The 18619-nt window shown below is 37.9% G+C and overlaps 5 protein-coding genes across 10 annotated transcripts; 2 read left to right on the top strand and 3 right to left on the bottom strand.

The window, feature by feature from the left end:
* Positions 1-1144: 1144 nt before the first annotated feature.
* LOC129759332 (low molecular weight phosphotyrosine protein phosphatase 1-like) lies at positions 1145-2283 on the top strand. Of its 2 annotated transcripts, XM_055756741.1 has the most exons (4): positions 1145-1273; positions 1367-1532; positions 1606-1955; positions 2012-2283. In XM_055756741.1, the coding sequence occupies exons 2-4, from the start codon at positions 1508-1510 to the stop codon at positions 2105-2107; spliced, it is 471 nt and encodes a 156-aa protein (XP_055612716.1). In that variant the 5' UTR covers positions 1145-1273; positions 1367-1507; the 3' UTR covers positions 2108-2283. The 2 variants fall into 2 exon arrangements, with proteins under 2 accessions (XP_055612716.1, XP_055612715.1); XM_055756740.1 differs by having other exon boundaries at positions 1191-1532.
* On the bottom strand, positions 1346-11994 carry LOC129759331 (adenosine deaminase 2-like). Of its 2 annotated transcripts, XM_055756739.1 has the most exons (7): positions 11962-11994; positions 11280-11396; positions 4068-4428; positions 3532-4011; positions 3334-3470; positions 2293-2653; positions 1346-2225 (listed from the first exon to the last, which is right to left on the bottom strand). In XM_055756739.1, exons 3-7 carry the CDS (start codon positions 4400-4402, stop codon positions 2117-2119), a joined length of 1422 nt encoding a protein of 473 aa, XP_055612714.1. In that variant the 5' UTR covers positions 4403-4428; positions 11280-11396; positions 11962-11994; the 3' UTR covers positions 1346-2116. The 2 variants fall into 2 exon arrangements, with proteins under 2 accessions (XP_055612714.1, XP_055612713.1); XM_055756738.1 differs by lacking the exons at positions 11280-11396; positions 11962-11994 and adding an exon at positions 4486-4597.
* LOC129759330 (carotenoid isomerooxygenase) lies at positions 4634-7980 on the bottom strand. Of its 2 annotated transcripts, none has more exons than XM_055756737.1 (4): positions 7829-7980; positions 6745-7010; positions 6540-6686; positions 4634-6234 (listed from the first exon to the last, which is right to left on the bottom strand). In XM_055756737.1, exons 1-4 carry the CDS (start codon positions 7880-7882, stop codon positions 4869-4871), a joined length of 1833 nt encoding a protein of 610 aa, XP_055612712.1. In that variant the 5' UTR covers positions 7883-7980; the 3' UTR covers positions 4634-4868. The 2 variants fall into 2 exon arrangements, with proteins under 2 accessions (XP_055612712.1, XP_055612711.1); XM_055756736.1 differs by lacking the exon at positions 7829-7980 and adding an exon at positions 7080-7742.
* A 1892-nt stretch (positions 11995-13886) lies between the features above and the next one.
* Positions 13887-17397, top strand: LOC129759333 (leucine-rich repeat-containing protein 40). Of its 3 annotated transcripts, none has more exons than XM_055756742.1 (6): positions 13887-14388; positions 15194-15384; positions 15455-15658; positions 15720-15843; positions 15929-16586; positions 16660-17397. In XM_055756742.1, exons 1-5 carry the CDS (start codon positions 14226-14228, stop codon positions 16450-16452), a joined length of 1206 nt encoding a protein of 401 aa, XP_055612717.1. In that variant the 5' UTR covers positions 13887-14225; the 3' UTR covers positions 16453-16586; positions 16660-17397. The 3 variants fall into 3 exon arrangements, with proteins under 3 accessions (XP_055612717.1, XP_055612719.1, XP_055612718.1); XM_055756744.1 differs by lacking the exon at positions 13887-14388 and adding an exon at positions 14736-14902; XM_055756743.1 differs by lacking the exon at positions 13887-14388 and adding an exon at positions 14925-15131.
* Positions 17292-18613, bottom strand: LOC129759335 (uncharacterized; the record flags this gene model as incomplete). Its single annotated transcript, XM_055756745.1, is given in 5 exon segments — positions 17292-17422; positions 17425-17671; positions 17674-17866; positions 17923-18139; positions 18142-18613. Coding segments are annotated over 5 exon segments (1260 nt in total), but the record flags the coding sequence as incomplete, so codon positions are not given.
* Between the last annotated feature and the right edge of the window lie 6 nt (positions 18614-18619).

Genomic DNA, 18619 nt, shown 5'->3' with positions numbered 1-18619 from the left:
TACACTTGAGGTTGAATGACGATTTATCCCGTAAATCGATCACTTGTTTGTTTTTCTTCATCGTTACTGCATATTTTCAACACTAATATTTTACACATCAGTAGATTTTCCACAATAAGTAACCGAATTCGGCCATTAATTCAAATTTTAAATATGTTAGGCTAATGTGAGATTTTTAAACGTGTCACTTGCCATCAGCTAACAGGTAATACTATACCACATCACACATAGGCCAAGCAGCCGTGGTGTCTTCGTTGTCGTAGCTTTGGTTGATTGGACTTGGGAAAGGTAGCATTCACCATTGAGTTTAAGAGTAAGCGAGATAGCTTCATGTGAACCCGTAAAATTACCGTATACGCACCCAACTTCGTCAGCAATTTCAACTCAATTTAGATACATCTTGACAGCATTCCGGTAATCGTATCCCTTGCTGTATAATATTATTTTGTATTCTTCTTATTGTAGGCTTCGTATCTGCCCTCTTCTTGTTACTCGTATAAGGCAACATAACACTCTCAAACACCACAGCACTCTCCCGAAAACCCACAGGCAGCAAAAGCACTGAAAATTCAAGGAAGGCTCAACGAACAGCAGAGCTCGACGATTTTACATCTGCCATAGCCGACCGCGCAAAGCAAACTATCTCAGCCTCTTGGAACGCTGAATAAGCTTTTCTCCTGCTGGTGGAAATATCTCAGATCAGCCTCTGAGCTAAGTTAGGTTCATTCATACGACCAAGTCATTCATCCTAAAGTTGTTGAGACCCTTCGCTCAGTACCTGAAGCTTTCAGTTCATTTCTTTTTCAAAAGCAGATCTCGATCAAGATCTTGCTAACACCATTTGATCGTTCCCGGACTACCAGATAGTTTTGGCAAGAAGAAAACCGATTTGATCAACAATAACAACTAAGTTGTTTCTCATTACCAAATGGACCCCTTTATAATTTCCTTTTGACTTTTTGTTTAATTTTAGTGTTAAGTTGCATTTTCGTGGAAACATTTCAACGATAGTATAAAATATTTTTATAATTTTGGCTACACCAATTCATCGAAAGCCTACATTCAGCCAAGGGGGGTCGGTTGCCAATTTAAAAATAACCTCCCACAATCGCTAGTTAAAGTCTTATTTTATGTCGTCAATTCTCTCTCTATTTGCTCTGTTTATATTTGCGATCGATGTGAGTTCACGAATGTGTTTTGAGTGGTAGCTATGCGATAATATCCTGATTTTAACTGAACTGAGCATAACTAGGCATTTCCAAACCGCTTACGGGTAATTATCAATAGTTCTTTTATATGCTCTTGGGTAATCTTGAATATATTGTCATCATAGAATAAAAAAAAGATTATTTTATTTCAAGCACAGGTGTAGTTTTTTTTTTTCTCGAACAACGAAGTGAAAACTATCCACTGCTACAGGGAGGGCGTCTACTGGATGTGACTTTTATTACCTTTCCATTGTCACCATTCCGAATAGTTTGTTTTAGTCCTTTCCCTTGACTGCAGTATGAAAATTCTTTTCGTGTGCATTGGTAATTTGAAAACTCCACAATTACTATCTTAGGACGTGAAAAAATCTGATTCTTTCACAACTTACGTATGCAGGTAACTCATGCCGGTCTCCGATGGCGGAAGCAGTGATGAAAGATTTGCTAGCGAAAGAAAATATCCACCATTGTTTGGTTGACAGTGCGGCAATTGCCAGCTGGAATGTAGGTCGAACACCAGAAGAGCGATGTCTGCAGGTGCTGAGTGAAAATAATCTGACCTCGGAACACATTGGACGGCAGATTGTGGAAGAGGATTTCGTCGAGTTCGACTACATCTTCGGGATGGATGAGGGAAATATGAGAGATTTGAAAGCAATGTCACCGGTGGATTGCCAAGCCAGAATTGAGCTACTGGGAGAGTACAGCATGAAAGAATATGATAAAATTATTTTTGATCCTTATTTCGTAAGTCCTTGAAAGTTCTGATTATAAATTTGATATCATCACTCTCATTTTTTTAGGAGCGTGGAATCCATGGGTTTAGAAGGTGCTTTGATCAAATAGTGACTTGTTGCAAACATTTCATCAAACAAAAACTACTCTGTACCGATGAATGAACTGTTTCGTTACATTTGATTATATTTTCCTTCTATTATTGCGTCGATAAAATTATCCCATTTTTGTTGCAATATTTCTGCGTATGATGTTCTTTCATTCGATGTCAATGTGCTGTATCTAAAAATAATGTTAATAATTTTAAGTCTGTGCTTCAGAAATAAAGATTCTAGTCAATATTGTTTACCTTACCGAATCCCATACGATTTGTTTGAGAAAACCAATGCCAGCAGTCCGAGGAGCAAACGCCATGAAAACGTAATAAAAATCGTAGCTAACTCCTATGCTATCCCAAAATCCTGGATCGTCGCTTGATATTACTAGCGGCAAGTTTTCCGAAACAAAGGAAACTGCTGGATGATTTCTAAGATCACTTAATAGACGCAGTACTTGATTAGAAATAGGACACACCTCCAATGCAATTCCTTTGCTTTTGACAATTTTCCGCAGAACTGGATGCTTGAATAAGGCATACCCATGTCCAATTCTTCGACTATTTAGCAGTACAGCATCTATCAAGTTTAGGTCCGCATCATTTCCGTAACCATCTGTAAAACAAGCGTAAATAGACTGAATCCCTGAGTCGTGCAAGTTTTTTGTTGGAAAAAAAATGCAAATCTGACTTATTCGTTTGTTCTATTACATTTTTTCTTAAATTTGGATATGTTTTTCAAATTAGGGCCAAAATCTTATGGGCTTTTTTTTAAATCTTTGCTGTGTCCTTAATACTTTGAACATATCCAAAATTTGAAATCAGGGGAACTTAGAGTCTGAGAATAAAATTAAATCAAACTTCGCAACAAAAAACAAACATTTTAGTGCGGAGTTGCTAAATACATTTGTTATACAACTGGTATAAAAAAGGCGTTGCAAGTTACCCCTTTTCTGAGTGATCTGCCATGCGCATGGTTTATTGGTTCTGAATTTTTGACGAAAGGAATTGTTTTGTCACCAACGTCGATATGATGTCCTGGAATTGAAGTTTAAAAGTATTGGTGGCTACCTCGTTCAGAAGGTAAGACAGCTTTGTACGAGTAATCAGATAAAAAATTGGAAGTTGATAATGAAGTCTTGTTTTATAACCTTCTACCGTATCAGAACTTTCAAATGAAAAATCGAATAACGCTACCGCTTTCGTCGATAAATGCGGACAAAAATAAACCATGGATCAGGGCGATCTTTGCATCCTATATATTTGCAGTAAGATAAATTTGTTATGATTGCTTACTTGTCTCTCCAGCATGAAAATAGTACGACACACTTTTCTTATATTGTTGCAATTCGTCAATGAAATTAGACAACGGTTTGTTGATATCCTCTTGTCCAACTATATCGAAACCAACGACTGTTTCAGGAAATTCTTCCCTAAAAAAAGATCAGATTATTCGACATTTTAAGCCAAAAGCCATACGGTTTAAGGCTATACTTCAACCGATTGTAAGTCTTTAGGTAATTTTGCGCTACAGTACTATCCATGCCTCGATGTTTGGAGAATATTACTTTGGCTCCAATGAAATCAGGATTTTTTTCCTTGAATGATTTTACTATCTCTGCCATAGTACGCACTACTTCTATTTCATCGTAGATTTTCTCGTCCGAATCATACAGCTTCGAAAGTGACATGCGCAGCTCCAAATACATTACATTATCTTCAAAAAATTCCCGCAACAATCGATTGGCGTATGCTTCAAAAAACGGTTTGTATCCAAGAAAATCTTTGAGAACCGTAAACATCTGTTCAAATTCCACCCAAATGGTGTTCATGTCAACGTACATGAGGTCGGATTCTCGTAGCTTCAAATTTATAAGAGACTCGAGCCAAAGATCGAATGCCTGAACAGAATCATTCTGCAATCTCATTGCCGGTATATTTTGCAACGTACCATTTGAGCATGATTTGAAAGACCTTCGAATTATAAGCTTTAGATTTAAAAGAATTCAATTAATTTTAATCTTGCTTACCTTGCTGTAAAAATAGTTTTACCCTCCGAATCGCATAATTTTGCTTCAGATCGGTAAGTAAGATTTTTTATGACCCATCTTGAAGATACTGCCGCTGAATTATGTAGATGAAGGATTGAACCTTTTGGCATCGCCTTCAAAATGCGAAAGATAACACTTTTGTCAATTAATGGTTTCGCATTGAAAAAATGCATTCCGGGAGCATAAGATTCAGGATGTTCTATTCCGTCAGAAATTGATTGATTTTTGTATTGGAGAAGTATTTCGTTTGCTTTTGATTCTTTGGAAGTAAGAAAAGCATGTCCTCCCGTAGCGTGTTGATCTTCGGTGTCCATTATAGTTTGACGTTGAACCAGATATTCTAAAAGAGGAAAATATAAATTCATATCTGTTGAAAATATTTTTTTTCGGAACATACCATTTGAAATGCAATGGATAGACAATATAAAACAATTCAGTAAAAGCATAATAAGTTTGTTGAAAGAATAACGGTTAACAATTAACACCGTCATGTTTAGACAGAGCCAATGAATGAATATTTCTTTCAACACATTCGGACAAACTAGTACATTTTGCTTCAGCAAAAAAGCATTTATTTGCAGCAAGAATTAACGTCAACTACTTAATGCAAAGGAAAAAACCTCAACCCAAATTGTTAAGTGATAATGCAATATTCCGTGTGCATAATTGATAACCTTTCGGTAAACATCAAATGAACTGATTCAAAGGAAATTTATCGATTGATTGATAATGTCCAAACACAGAGATTAATCGAACATCAGTCGATAATAGTTATTTCTACTATTCATTCGTTTTCGTTGATTGGAACCATCCATGCAAACATTTTGGAACAGGTCCTGGTGTGGTGAATTCACTTCGGCCTAGCTCAGTAAAAGTAACCGCATCCAGCACAATCAATCCAACTCGATTCTCTTCCTCTCGACCCCAAACCATGGCTGCCAATACCACACCATCATCTTCAGATTTGGGATATGGATTGGGGACAAAAATCGGTTCACTTGGATAAACGTTCTCTTCGCACCATGTGAGTTTAGTTTTGTTCAAGACATCCACTTTGATCAATGTACCGGGATTTTCAGCATCGACGTCTGAGCTAATGGCATAAAAGTATTGATACTCCCTTCCTAGATGTTTCTCATAGTAAATTCTGGGAGTTTCACAGCCCAAGTTACAAAGTATTTCTGGTTTGCAAAATATTGTGGAATTCGGCAAAGTATACGCTGTGGCCTTCATGCCCTCTAAAGTGACTAAATTAGTTAGCGTTAAATCTCTACTTTTTTCTGATGCATCAGTATCATTATCCTCACTTTCGGTGACACTTAGTTTTTTCATTAATCCAGACCATGATCTAGTTACTCCAAACAAGCTAGATGATGATGGTGAATTTTTCATCGAATTTTTATAGCTCAGAGGTAACACAAATCTCAATGGACGTCCTCTGAACATTTTGGCATAATCCGGATTCGTTTGCATATTTTTCATTGTTTCAATGTACATGCAATTCAACATTCCTGGATCCTTGTAGCAACAAATGTCAAGCACCACATGGCCCTCCTTTTCGTATTGATTTATGATATGAAGATAGAAAAATGGTTCTGCATGGAAGGTATGCCGAAGCTCTCCAGTATCTCGATCTAGCAAATAAATGTATGTTTGTTGAGTTTCGAACCATTTGAGAGATGCTGCCATGGGTTCGTTTTTAATTTGGCTCATCAACATTGAAGGAACAGAAACGCTCAACGGCTGTTCTACGATTATGAAAAAGTTTTCAGTAATTCCAAAAGTATGCATGTATCCTGGATGAAATTTCCATCTGGCCGGAACAGATGCCACAATGTGAGCATTTTCAAACATATTTTCTCCATTCGGGAAGCAAATGATTGTGTAGACAGGGCCAGTTTTCGTGACCGAACAGCCCAAGTTGTAAACAGTTCCATCTGACATAACATGCGGATGAGACGTATGATTAACAATGCCCACGTAGTCCGATAAATTCAATTTGGCTTCGGTGTTCAATGTAGTTGGATCGATTTTATGGATTATTGGGCTCTCCGTGAAGGCAAAATATTCATCACCAAAAGGATAGATCGATATCATGGCATTATCAGAGCTGTTTTCACCGGGTTTCCGAAATATGGAGGCAATCCTGTTGAAGAAATAAAAAAAAATTTCGACGCATCAAACTGTTTGTGTGCTTTAGTTTTAGTAAAACTTTTGGCGTAAAAAAATACCTCAGTTGGTAATTTAACGTGAGTTTGGCATGGAAATTAAAGCGGTTTTAGAAAGCTACGCTTCGAAAAATCACAAACGACAATTCTGAAGAACATTTCTAAATTGAGTGAGAGGTAGAAACACGTTTTATCTATCTTTTCCCTAGGGATGGCTATTGATTTTGAATAGGTTGCCCAGTTGTAAACAACATTCAAACATATGGAATTTGTGTATACTCACTTATTGAAGATGGTTTGACAAGGATCAGGTACGGCCCGTGTTCCGAACTCCGTTACTACAATTCTTTGTGCTGCAGTATTTTTTTTGTACACATCCGATTTTAAAAATCTACATTGATATGTTACCTTGCCGTCTTCGATATTAAATCTAGGAAGCATAATTTGGTTTTAGTAGCTCGCTTTTATACTTAAAAGGTTTAATCTACCTGTGAAGTAGAGCCGAACTGTCGAATAGATGATTAAAGGTCATTTCACCGACCTTCAAACTTCCCGGTCCATTTCGTAGAAGACTTCCATTCAACCATTCCGGTATGTTGCCTTTTACGATGCCCTCAATAGGATTAACTATTTCTTGTTCACATGATCGCAACCATACGTTGACATCACAGTTTGGATAACATTCCGATGACTTTTTTTTGCCTTCATCTTCGCTCACCGCTGAACTGTCAGTATCGGAAGAATCATCTTCAATCTTCAATGATAAGAAAATTTATCCGATTAATAATAGACTCATCGTTTGAATAAAAGTTCACAATCCCACCCTAGAAAATTGCACTTTATCATCTTTTTTCTTGGCATATACTATGCTGTTGGTCGTAGGCAAAGGGTTCCAAGTGAAGACTGGAGTTGTTCTACCACTTGTTCCAAATGCGAAACTGTTGGAGCCAAGTGAATTTCTGCGTTCAACGTTCACACAAATGTCTGGTTCTTCGTCATTAAATTCCAGCGGCAAAGGTGTTGTGCACAAGCTCACGCTACGAGTGGAACACGCTGAAGATCTACCGGACTTTGGTGTGAAACGACCGTTAATTGTTAAGAAATCCATATTTAAAGTTTTTTCAACTTCTAAGCTCAGCGGAGGTGACTCTAAATTATCCTCCGCACAAAAATCAGTGTCTTCTACGGAAACTTCCATGGCCAAACAAAAATAAACGACCGATAGAAAATAAATACTAAAAATTTATTTCACCTGTACCTGCCATTTATACCACGGATAAAATGGCACAGCACTCAAAAAAATCTTGGATAGTCTTCATTGTTCAATTGGTGATGAGGAACATGTAAATTTTTTTCCGTGCCTGCAATATAACGTTAAAAGACAAAACTTTCCTGGACGTCCTAATTCAACGATTTTGCACTCTAGGGGTTTCCCACCTCGGGAGACCGTTTTACGCAAGACCGAAAAAAGTCACGAATGGATTTCCACGTGCTGACGGGCGATGGAAAAATGCTAAATCTATCCTAGCTAAATAGTAATAGAATGGTTGTTTCCCATCCACATTTCCTTACCAAGGATCCAATGTCCATCGCTCGTGTGAATATCAAGGTGACTGAACGCGACATTACATCATTTCAAACCGCCAACCCACCCAAACATATTGTTGATTGGAACAATTTTCGAGATAATTTAAAACAACGCTCTCTACATCATAACGTAAATTTGTCCACTTGAATATCAACAGTGCTTTAACTGAGATGGATTGAAAAGCAACGGCACATATCACAATTGGCGATGTTAATCGAAGTACCCATTGTACCTAACGTAGTACCTAACGTTTATTCGTGCGTGTTTTGGTATTATCTCTCCTAATTGGCTGTAAAATCTCTGTAATTTTTTTATGGCCAGTTTCAATGATAGCTCTTATGTGTGTCTATGTTTTTGCTCAAAAAATATAGTTGTTTCTCGGAAGCGTCTCCTCCTGACACGACCCAAAATTTCCTGACTGGTATAGAAACGCGTTGAAAAAATAATCTTACACAAAAACGTGAAGTAAATAAATAAGGTTCATAGGTTTCTATTAAAATTCTACACGCTAAACTAAAATACTGTTAAGATTCTAATCTAAGTAGCATTTTTTTCAAATCGTTCAAGAAGATACACTCTTTCATGACTTGAATTCTAAGTTGAATCAAAAGTCAAAAACACTAAGGAATTTAAAATCATGGAATAACGATTTCAAAAAATTGAGCTAAAACTCCCTCAAGTTTTTATTTTTGTGTCGCCTTTTCCACGCGAACGGTAAAGGCCCATTGACCGTTCGCGTGGAAAAGGCGACATAAAAAAAACTTATTAAGGAAAATCTCAACAGTAGCTTTTCAGCAAACAAAAACTAATGTTTTGTTTACATAGAAAAACTTAGATATTACAACAAAGGTCGCCTTGAGAATAATGAATGTGAGATTTTCTCAGAATCGGATATCTAGAAAACTATTTCTGGTTAGTTGTGAGAGGAAAAACTTTCATTTGAATAAAAAAAAAATATATATACAATTATGAGAAACAGTCGAATGAATATGAATTAAACTGAATAAATCTCTAAATCTATATATTATATTATGCATGCAGAAAAAATCCAAAATATGAGCGCTTATAATCATAGCAGCTTTGCCTACTAGCGACACGTCGAATACGTCGCGACGTTGAGAATCATAACGACGCATAGCGAGTTTCCTAGGAAATTTGAAGCATGCGATTGATGGCCTAAGGAAAATCAACAGAAAATAACGTAAACAATGTTTGTGTACTATATGGAAATCGCCTACTGGACTGCGAAAAGAATAACAAACCTTGGAATGACAGGAATCTCGCTAATAAAAAGCGTCGCTAGTAAAACTGTCGCTATTCGGTTTGGTGCTATACACATAATATATATAAAAAGCAATTTCTGTATGTTTGTTTGTTTGTTTGTTTGTTTGTTTGTTTGTTTGTCCTCTATAGACTCAGCCGTCTTAAGAGCTAGAGGTCTGAAATTTGGCATGGATGTTCATTAGGACCAGGAAAGATGAGGTGCCCGAGTGGGGCATCCTACTCCGCCGCCTAACGCCACAAGCAAACAGATTCGTGGAAAGTCATCAGGCCGGCTTTATGGAGGGACGGTCTACGACGGACCAGATATTCACATTACGGCAAATCCTCCAAAAATGCCGCGAACACCAAGTCCCTACGCACCACGACTTCATCGACTTCAAAGCCGCATACGACACGATCGACCGTAACGAGCTATGGAAAATCATGGACGAGAACGGCTTTTCCGGGAAGCTGATTAGACTGATCAAGGCGACGATGGATGGAACGCAGTGCTGTGTGCGGATTTCGGGTGAATTGTCGAGTTCATTCGAATCTCGCAGGGGGCTTCGACAAGGTGATGGTCTATCCTGCATGATGTTCAACGTGGCGCTAGAAGGTGTTATTCGACGAGCGGTGGGCGAAATGCGGGGCACGATTTTCAACAGATCTAGTCAACTTATCTGCTTTGCCGATGACATTGATATAGTCGGTAGATCATCTGCGGCGGTGGAGGAGATCTACCGCAAACTGAAACGCGAAGCAGGAAGGATTGGGTTGATGATTAATACGTCCAAGACGAAGTACATGCTGGCCTGCGGATCCGAGACCGACCGAACCCGCTTGTCCAGTAATAACAAGGTCACGATCGACGGCGACGAGCTGGAGATAGTCGAAGACTTTGTCTATCTCGGCTCACTGGTGACCGCAGACAATGACACCAGCCGTGAGATCCGGAGGCGAATTATCAGCGGAAGTCGTGCCTACTATAGACTCCACAAGCAACTGCGGTCGAGAAGACTTAGCCCTCGCACGAAGTGTAACCTGTATACGACGCTTATTAGACCGGTTGTTCTCTACGGGCACGAGACATGGATATTGCTCGAGGAGGACCTGCGTACACTCGGAGTATTCGAGCGACGAGTGTTAAGAACCATCTTTGGCGGCGTACAGGAGAACGGAATGTGGAGGCGAAGGATGAACCACGAGCTCGCGCGACTCTACGGCGAACCTAGTATCCAAGGTGGTGAAAGCTGGCCGGATACGCTGGGCGGGACATGTTGCGAGAATGCCGAATGACTGTCCTGCAAAACAGGTGTTCGCCACGAATCCGGTAGGAACAAGACGAGCGGGGGCGCAACGAGCGAGATGGTTAGACCAAGTGGAGCGTGATCTGGCGAACGTGGGGTGCCCGAGAAATTGGAGAACGGTTTCCATGGACCGAGTGAATTTTAGGAATTATGTTCGTCAAGTCATGTCGTAAGACGGAATACTATGTAAATAAAATAATACATCGGATTTAGATGAAAATTGGTACACGTAAGATTGGAGAGACGAACTTTCGATTTCAGGTATAAAATTCAATGTAAGGGGCCGGCAAAGGGTGTCGTCCATATTAACCTTTCAATATTTTTGCAATATCGTTGTTATTTTGCATCGGACTGGTATGAAAAATTCTTTAAACAATATTAGTTACATTATGCAATATTCACAATGTTTAACTATATACTGTTGATATTTGAAGTTGGGGAAAATTCTTTTATTTAAATATGGTCCTATATTTGCTGTGTGACTGCGACATAAATAATACTGCCACTGGTATGGGATACTGGTCCATGTCGTAAGAGGCGACTTTTTCGTTACTTCCCTTATACGCTTATCCCATATGTCTATTTATTGGAAATCGATGAGGTTGTATTTGGTAAGAAACGGCTACAAGGTCAGAGACAATTGTAGCATGCATAACTCAGAAACACTTTATGTTTAAAATGTTGCAAGCAAATGTTTCGAAACTGAAACGGTTTTCAATTCTTGATGTTCGGTTTGAACTTTTGGACCTACTTTCCCTCGAGGAGGGTATTCCAAGTGTATATTGCCATACAAGCATTTGTATGAGCTGTTATCTTTCATATTTTCTTGTTTGCCAATGTAAAAAAAAAACTTTATTTAACTTACCTATTTGCTGTCGGTAACTCTGTTGCTATAAAACCTCTACACATTTGATCCCTAAATGTAAATCTCTTCAAGAAAAACTATACCTTTTTAAAAGAAATCGGTCGCCCACGAACAATGCTATTGATGGAAAACTGTTATTTCATGTTCTTCCCGAATAGAATGTCTGAAAATTCCATACAAGCTCATTCTTTTTAGATAATATTATTTTAATTGTCGTTTTTTTATACAGAATCCTTAATGAAGCATAAATTTTTTACGCATTGTTGTGTGACCATATCGCTCCAATCTAGGTTTCGTTGAAATTTTGAACCAAGATTAAGCGCAATTTCTATAATATCCAATCTGATTACGTATATTATCAAATTTTCACAGGTCGAACGTTATTCTAGTTTTTGTTTAACAACAGAATGTTACATCTGCTGTGGTTGACATTCAGTAAATCGGAGGAAGCGCACATAGAAACACGGGGTAGATCGTCCTTCGTATGAACTCATCAGCCGAGAAGACGCGCCTCGCTGAACATAATTGTACATCATGAGCGACGATTTCCGTAGAAAATTACGAGCACCGAAACACCAAGCTACGAAGATAATAGTTAAACGCTTATCCAGAAAACTGAAATTTATTAATTGCTTTTGATGAAGCTTGAAATGACTTATTGTATCGAATGCCTCAGAAAAACCTATCAATAGTAAAACTGCGATTCCTTTATAGTCCAGAACTGCACCAACATCATCACTCACTCGAAGGGTTGCTGTTTTAACACTTTGCCCAGGCCTGAAACCAGACATGAGATTATTTTTGTTGATAACTTTGCAAATGCTTTTGATAATGAGCATAGGATGCTTAATGGACGGAGATCTGAGAATGCTGAGAGCATCTAGATGTGGCTTTTTCTTAAGTGGGAGAATTCTCACTTCCAGTCTTCCAACCTTTAGGAAATTGACTTGTTGTGAAGATTCTGTTGAAAAAAGAACTTAACCCGAATAAGGTACTTTTAGTATCAAATTTTTTACGATTATTTATGTATGAATTTTTCAAACAAAACTGTCATAGGAATAATTTTGTCACCACACACCACACACTTGAAAGTTTAGGCTAGCATATATTAAATCATGGTACGACACAGCGCCGGAAAACTGACTTGACCGATTTTGAGGTCAGTTTGGCAAAATCCATTATCATTTGATTATGTACCCAAAACACTCATATCTACTTTGCTTTGAACTAGGTTGCAGTAAATTAATCTTGCTGTGTGGCAGCGGCATAAAGAATACTGCCACTGGGATACCGGTTCATGTCGTACGAGGCGACTCATCCAGTACTTCCCCGATACGTTTATTTATTTCTGATATTTTTCTGTCTATTGGAAATTGAGAGATTGTTTCTGGGAGGGGGAGAAAATAGGTCAAGGTCTATTATTGCATACTTATTTCAAAATCGTTTCATGATAGAGATGTTGGCAGCTAATATTTTGAATCTAAATCGGTTTTTAATTTTTGCTGTTATTTTTGAACTTTTGGACCTATTTTTTCAAGAAGAATATGCCAACAGTGCATAAAAGGTCCTAGAAAATATCTAAATACATCATAACGTTACTAGAATATTGAAGATTCGATTCCAACATAAAAAATTTGGTTGTCGCTGACTTAAAAAATTGACTTTTTTCCGGCTTTTTGGGGATTTGAATTACTGTGCAGTGCCCCTACGTGGATAGGCTTTATGCCATATTATATAGATATGTTTTTTTCTTATCCTCATTAATTTAAGTATGTTATTGACACGTGCGGCGAAATAAAATGCTAAGTAGAATAATTTGCAAAGGAATAAAGAACAGGCGGACGGCAAACATCAGATGGGTTTGGCACAGTAGGAAAATGTTTTTGACAGGTGGTGAAAATTGTATGTTCAGGGCATTTATGTATAGGAAAGCTTACCTTGAGGATTTATGCTATATTTGGTTAAAAATCCTGTTAGATAGCATTCATGCCATATTCGAATCACTTCCTTATCCTTTTTTAAGGGTTTCAGGTTTCTAAGGTACATGTATAATGAAAACGTTGAAAAGTTTTCCTTTTTTATTTTTAAAGGATTTTATCTCCCCAGGAGGCATTCGTCCCTATATTGAAAATTTTTCCCGTTTCAGTTACCTAATAGCCCTTTATAAAAATAACAAAAAGTTCACTTTGCACACCAGCTTGTGTTCGTACGTGAGGGTCAAACCAACCATAATTAACTGCTTGGTGGAATTCAATTCGAATGGCTCTTCTTCTACTACACAGTTATTTAGTGCTGGATAAAAGTCTAGCATGTGATTTCAATTTTCTATAAAAAAAAAAACGCAATTCGCTTATTTTTAACACCAGTTTTTCTTCTAATCTATCTGTCTATAACCTATGATTCCTTGATTCTTAATTTCAGAATGATTTCCCTTTTACAATACTCAAGATATTTTGTATTTGCTATGCTCATTTGTATTTGCTATCTCAATTTTCGATGGCCATCACTATAACTACTTGCATACAATGTTGTACCCATGGTTGAGCATACCTCACAGTTCTTTCGCACATGCTGTTCGCACATGCAAGCACGGAGCGAGGCAAAAAGATAAACAAATCGTTGCAGTCTAGAAATGATATGAACATTATCCCCTCGCGTTTTCCTTTAAAGATATAGGATTTTTAATCAATAAATGTCAATGATAATAACTGAATAGAAATGTAGTTTACAAAACAAACAAAACAAATCGCGCGATAAACATTTCTAATCTCTCAGTGCATGATGTTTTTTCTTAGCACAAAAAAGTGACTATGCTATGAATCAGATATATGTACAGAAGCACGGGTTCACTGGAAAAAAATATCAACAGTACTGAACTTGAGCAGCACTATACACGAAACTAGCGATTGTATTGTGATTGTGATCTGATCTGATTGAACAGCAACGATGAAGCCAAATGCTGTCCGGAGCCGAATCCGTCATCAGGAGTTGAATCCCGTGTTCCACTGGCAGAATAAGGAGGAAGACGAAAAGGTTCTGAGTAAAATACGAATAAAACAGGCGCTCAAATCTGGAACGCTGAATTTGTCCGGACAGGGCTTGGTCACAGGTACGTCCTTGAAAACGAAACTTCTTACTTTATTGGCGTCAGTTTGTCGACGATAAACGCAGCTTTCAAATCGCTGTTCTATCCAGCTATCCAATGATATAATGTTGCCTCAAACTCAACTAAGTAATGTACATATACGAGCAGATTTCAACGTCTCGCGATATTGGTTCTGCTTGAGCAACTCCTAGGCATCTTTGGGCATTATTACTTTTCTTAAAAGGCTGAATGGGAAAATTTATTGAGCAAGTTATTTCTTCTCATGCTTGATCTTTAAGGAGATTTGTTCAGAATAGTATTCAGATTTATGAACGACGTTTTTAGTTATTCGTCAACTTTGTCTAGCATAATAAAGTCGGAATTATTCACTAAAATCCAATTTCACGTTCTATTGATTCCATCAATTCGGGAGATTGGGACTGAACTTCGATGATCGTTTTTCTCATTTAGTTTTGCTACGATAAAGCGTTTGGATCGTTGTATCTATCTTCGGGCCCATCGTTGGTTCTAAATAAAAGTCAGTGAGCCTGTTGGGAAATCTTTCTTCCAAGTTAAACGTCGATCTTCTTATTGACTTCCATACCTGAATTTTGCACTTGTTAATTTGTGCCCATGATAACCAAATCTCACAGAGTGTTTGAAAACAAATATGTGGTTCAGTGTGCAGCAAGAAGATCCCGCAAGTACAATGAGGAGATCGCGCACCCGAATTCCGTATCCAAAACGACGTTATCGCAAGATTCGGGGTCAGTTTATAACAGATGATTTGCGTGATGTTAATCTTTCTCTTGGCCATGTTTATTTTCAGTGCCTGAGAAAGTGTGGAATCTCAGTGATTCTGAGGACTGTGATAAAGATGTACGATACAACCTGGATCGCAGCAACGACGAGGAGTGCTGGTGGAACCAAAAATCCCTTACTAGTCTTGATCTAAGCTCCAACACACTAACCGATATAAGCGATAACATTCGCAATTTGTCAGATTTAACTGTGCTAAATGTAGGTTTTTCAATGGAATATACTGATAACAGAACGATGCTAAACTATACTAAAAAATCTTAAATTTCAGTTGCAGGATAATGCACTAACCAGCCTTCCGATTGGAATTGGATGTCTTACTAAACTAACAAAATTGAACATTAGTAGGAACAAACTTACAGAACTCCCGGAGAGTTTTTTTAATCTTAAAGAACTCAGAACGCTTAATTTATCGAACAATGAATTTGCAGAAATTCACAGTAATGTTAGCGATCTCATAATGCTTGAAATACTGGTAAATTTAACTAAATAGATGAAATGAACGCTATCTTGGCATGTATTTTTTTCTCCATTAGGATATTTCATTCAACAGTCTTAATTCGTTGCCTGGTGGAATAGGGTTTTTAGTGCGTCTTCAACAGCTAACACTTAACAACAATCGGCTCGTAGAACTACCAAATGACATTGTTAATTTGCGAAGTAAGTAGACCTAATAATGAATTTTTTTTGCACTTAACAGCATAGCACTGTTTAATATATTCTTTTTTATCATCTTCGAACACAGACCTGCACAAACTGGAACTTGGTAAAAATGATCTTCAAAAATTGCCACCCGTAATGGGAGAGTTACGCAAGTTGGAATGTCTTTATGTTCAGCATAATGATATAGCAGAATTGCCAGACTTCACTGGTTGTGAGGCTTTGAAAGAACTACACATTTCGAACAATTTTATCAAATCCATCCCAGCTGACTTCTGCGAAAATTTACCGCAATTGAAAATTTTGGATTTGCGTGACAATAAGATAGAAAAGCTTCCCGATGAAATTTCGATGCTCGCTAGCTTGACTAGGCTAGACTTGTCGAACAACTCGATCAGTAGTTTGCCGTCCTGTTTGTCGACATTATCGCACCTGGTGAGTTTACAAGTGGAAGGAAATCCTATTCGCTCTATTCGGCGAGACATCATCCAGTGTGGAACCCAGCGTATACTGAAAACTTTAAGAGGTCGTGATGGACAACCGATGGGAGGCGCAACAACTGTCAAAGTTCCCTTCGAAGAATCAACTTTCCAGACGTCTACCAAATGAAAAAAGGGACGGTCCATGATAATCAGTAACAAACAGTTGTTTTGATATTCCCGATCAGGTATTCCTGATGCTGTCGAAGCATCAGTCTACAATGTTGACATTAGCAAAAACAAATTGAATACTGTGCCATCTGGGTGAGGATTGACATTGAAGGAATTATTTTCAAATTATATATCTAATGATTTTTTTCATATTTTTATTTTATAGGCTCAAACACCTTGCAAGTTTCATAACGGAGTTGAACATAAGTTTCAATCTGCTGCGCACGATTCCATCTTTCTTTTCATTATTCGATCGAATCAGTTATTTGAATGTTTCCAATAATCAATTGGAAGCATTACCCGAAGTTGTAGGACTGTTGGTGACCCTGCGTGAACTTAATGTTGCAAATAATCAACTAAAAGAAATTTCTCCGTGCATTTTTGAATTAAAAGGCTTGGAAATTCTTCTAGCGAGGGATAACAAAATCGAAGAAATAGATGCTTCAAGTGTTGGTCTCGGAGCACTTCCTCGTTTGGCGACTCTGGATTTGGCAAATAACAATATCAAACAAGTGCCACCCATGTTGGGTACATTGAAGAATATAACGTAAGTACATATGGTCAATCTAATCTAATCTATGTAATCCATTATATCAAATGTTCCGCGTTACAGAACTTTAAGAGCTGATTGGCAACAGCTTCAGACAACCCCGCATCAAATTTTGGAAAAAGGAACCGAATCTATAATGGCCTATTTGAGAGATCGGATACCACAATGAAGAGGATTCAACTGCATGGAATACATATATTCGTGATTGAAACAAAAAACCAACATGTAGCACATTTCCTTTTGTTATTTTATTGATAGTAGCACACTGTCTTAGGGCATGAATCATCACAAAATTTTATACTGAGCTTAAAACTAAGAGTAGTTGAACTTGATAACATAAATGCATGAAAACGAGCAGCTCGCTTTACACGTTGTGAGTTTTATCTTTTCGAAAATCGGTAAAAATACGCCTATCCATGGGACACCCTTTATTATCGATAAGAATAAGTTGATCATCTCCAGAATAAGCAACCATGTCGAATATATGTAAATCTAGATTTTCCTTCATAGCCGATAGACGCATTTCTATTAACTGACCAAGCGTGGCTTCAAATATTTCCGCTTGAGTGTCGACATCTATAAGTTGACTGATAACTTGGCTGCTCACATCTTCTGTGCCGTTATTTAATACCTATTTTTTTTGATACTGAACATCTGATTTATAGGTATAAAATCCACCGTCGTTACCATTGGCATATTTGTGATTAAAGAAGTCATGCTTGTCGATTCCGCTCGATGTATACATCCAACTTTCATTAGTCGATCCGTTTGAATACGAATTCCCGGAAGATTTTGAAGATAAACATATCCGAAAACCAAATAACTGAGAAAATACATAAAATATAGAACGATTATAGTAATAAGAAGGGAGGCTATTACCTATCCATATTTCCTTTGATGAATGCTCTGCGTATTCCACATCGAGACTCTGCTAACTCGTTCCCTGTTGAAATTTCCAGAAATTGTGTTTCGTTTGAATTTGTAATTTTGCTACAGTTACTCTGCAGCGACATGAAATTCATTAGACTTCCAACATTGCTTTGGGGTTTATAAGTGACAATTATGCTATTAAAGGAACACGCCGTTTGAAGTTCGAGCATGGTATTCGCCTAGAGTAAAGTGATCCAAATTGTACCTTTATTCCTTTCGGTCCCAAACTTATCAAATCTTCAGAATGTAAATGACAAACTGATCTCCCCGCTTTGACCGAAGTATTTGCAAACGTATACCCAAGGCAGCGGAAAATTTTCTCGCTCAAGCATTTTTCACGACAACTCTTTTCTTCCGCTACTGAAACAGAAATATCGGAATACCGAAGCACAACATCACGATGTTGCTCGAATGAACAATTAGTATCTCTGGCAATTGGTTCAGCGCACTGGTTCTCTATGTATTCTTCTTCATCCTCCCAGCCTAGACGGAAAGCTTCCGGATTACTGAATCGATCGTCACGACTTAAAAAACATTGACCGAGCAGCGCGGTTTCGATTTTGCTCCAAAACCGTAGATGATTATTCCGGAACGATCTCACAAATCTTAGCGATCGGCATGCATATTTCGTTTCTCGGAGACATAA

Source organism: Uranotaenia lowii, unplaced genomic scaffold (genome assembly GCF_029784155.1).
Source record: "Uranotaenia lowii strain MFRU-FL unplaced genomic scaffold, ASM2978415v1 HiC_scaffold_14, whole genome shotgun sequence".
Classification (NCBI taxonomy): domain Eukaryota; kingdom Metazoa; phylum Arthropoda; class Insecta; order Diptera; family Culicidae; genus Uranotaenia; species Uranotaenia lowii.
Note: the sequence above shows the minus strand (reverse complement) of the source record. Positions and strands in the feature narration are given on the sequence as shown.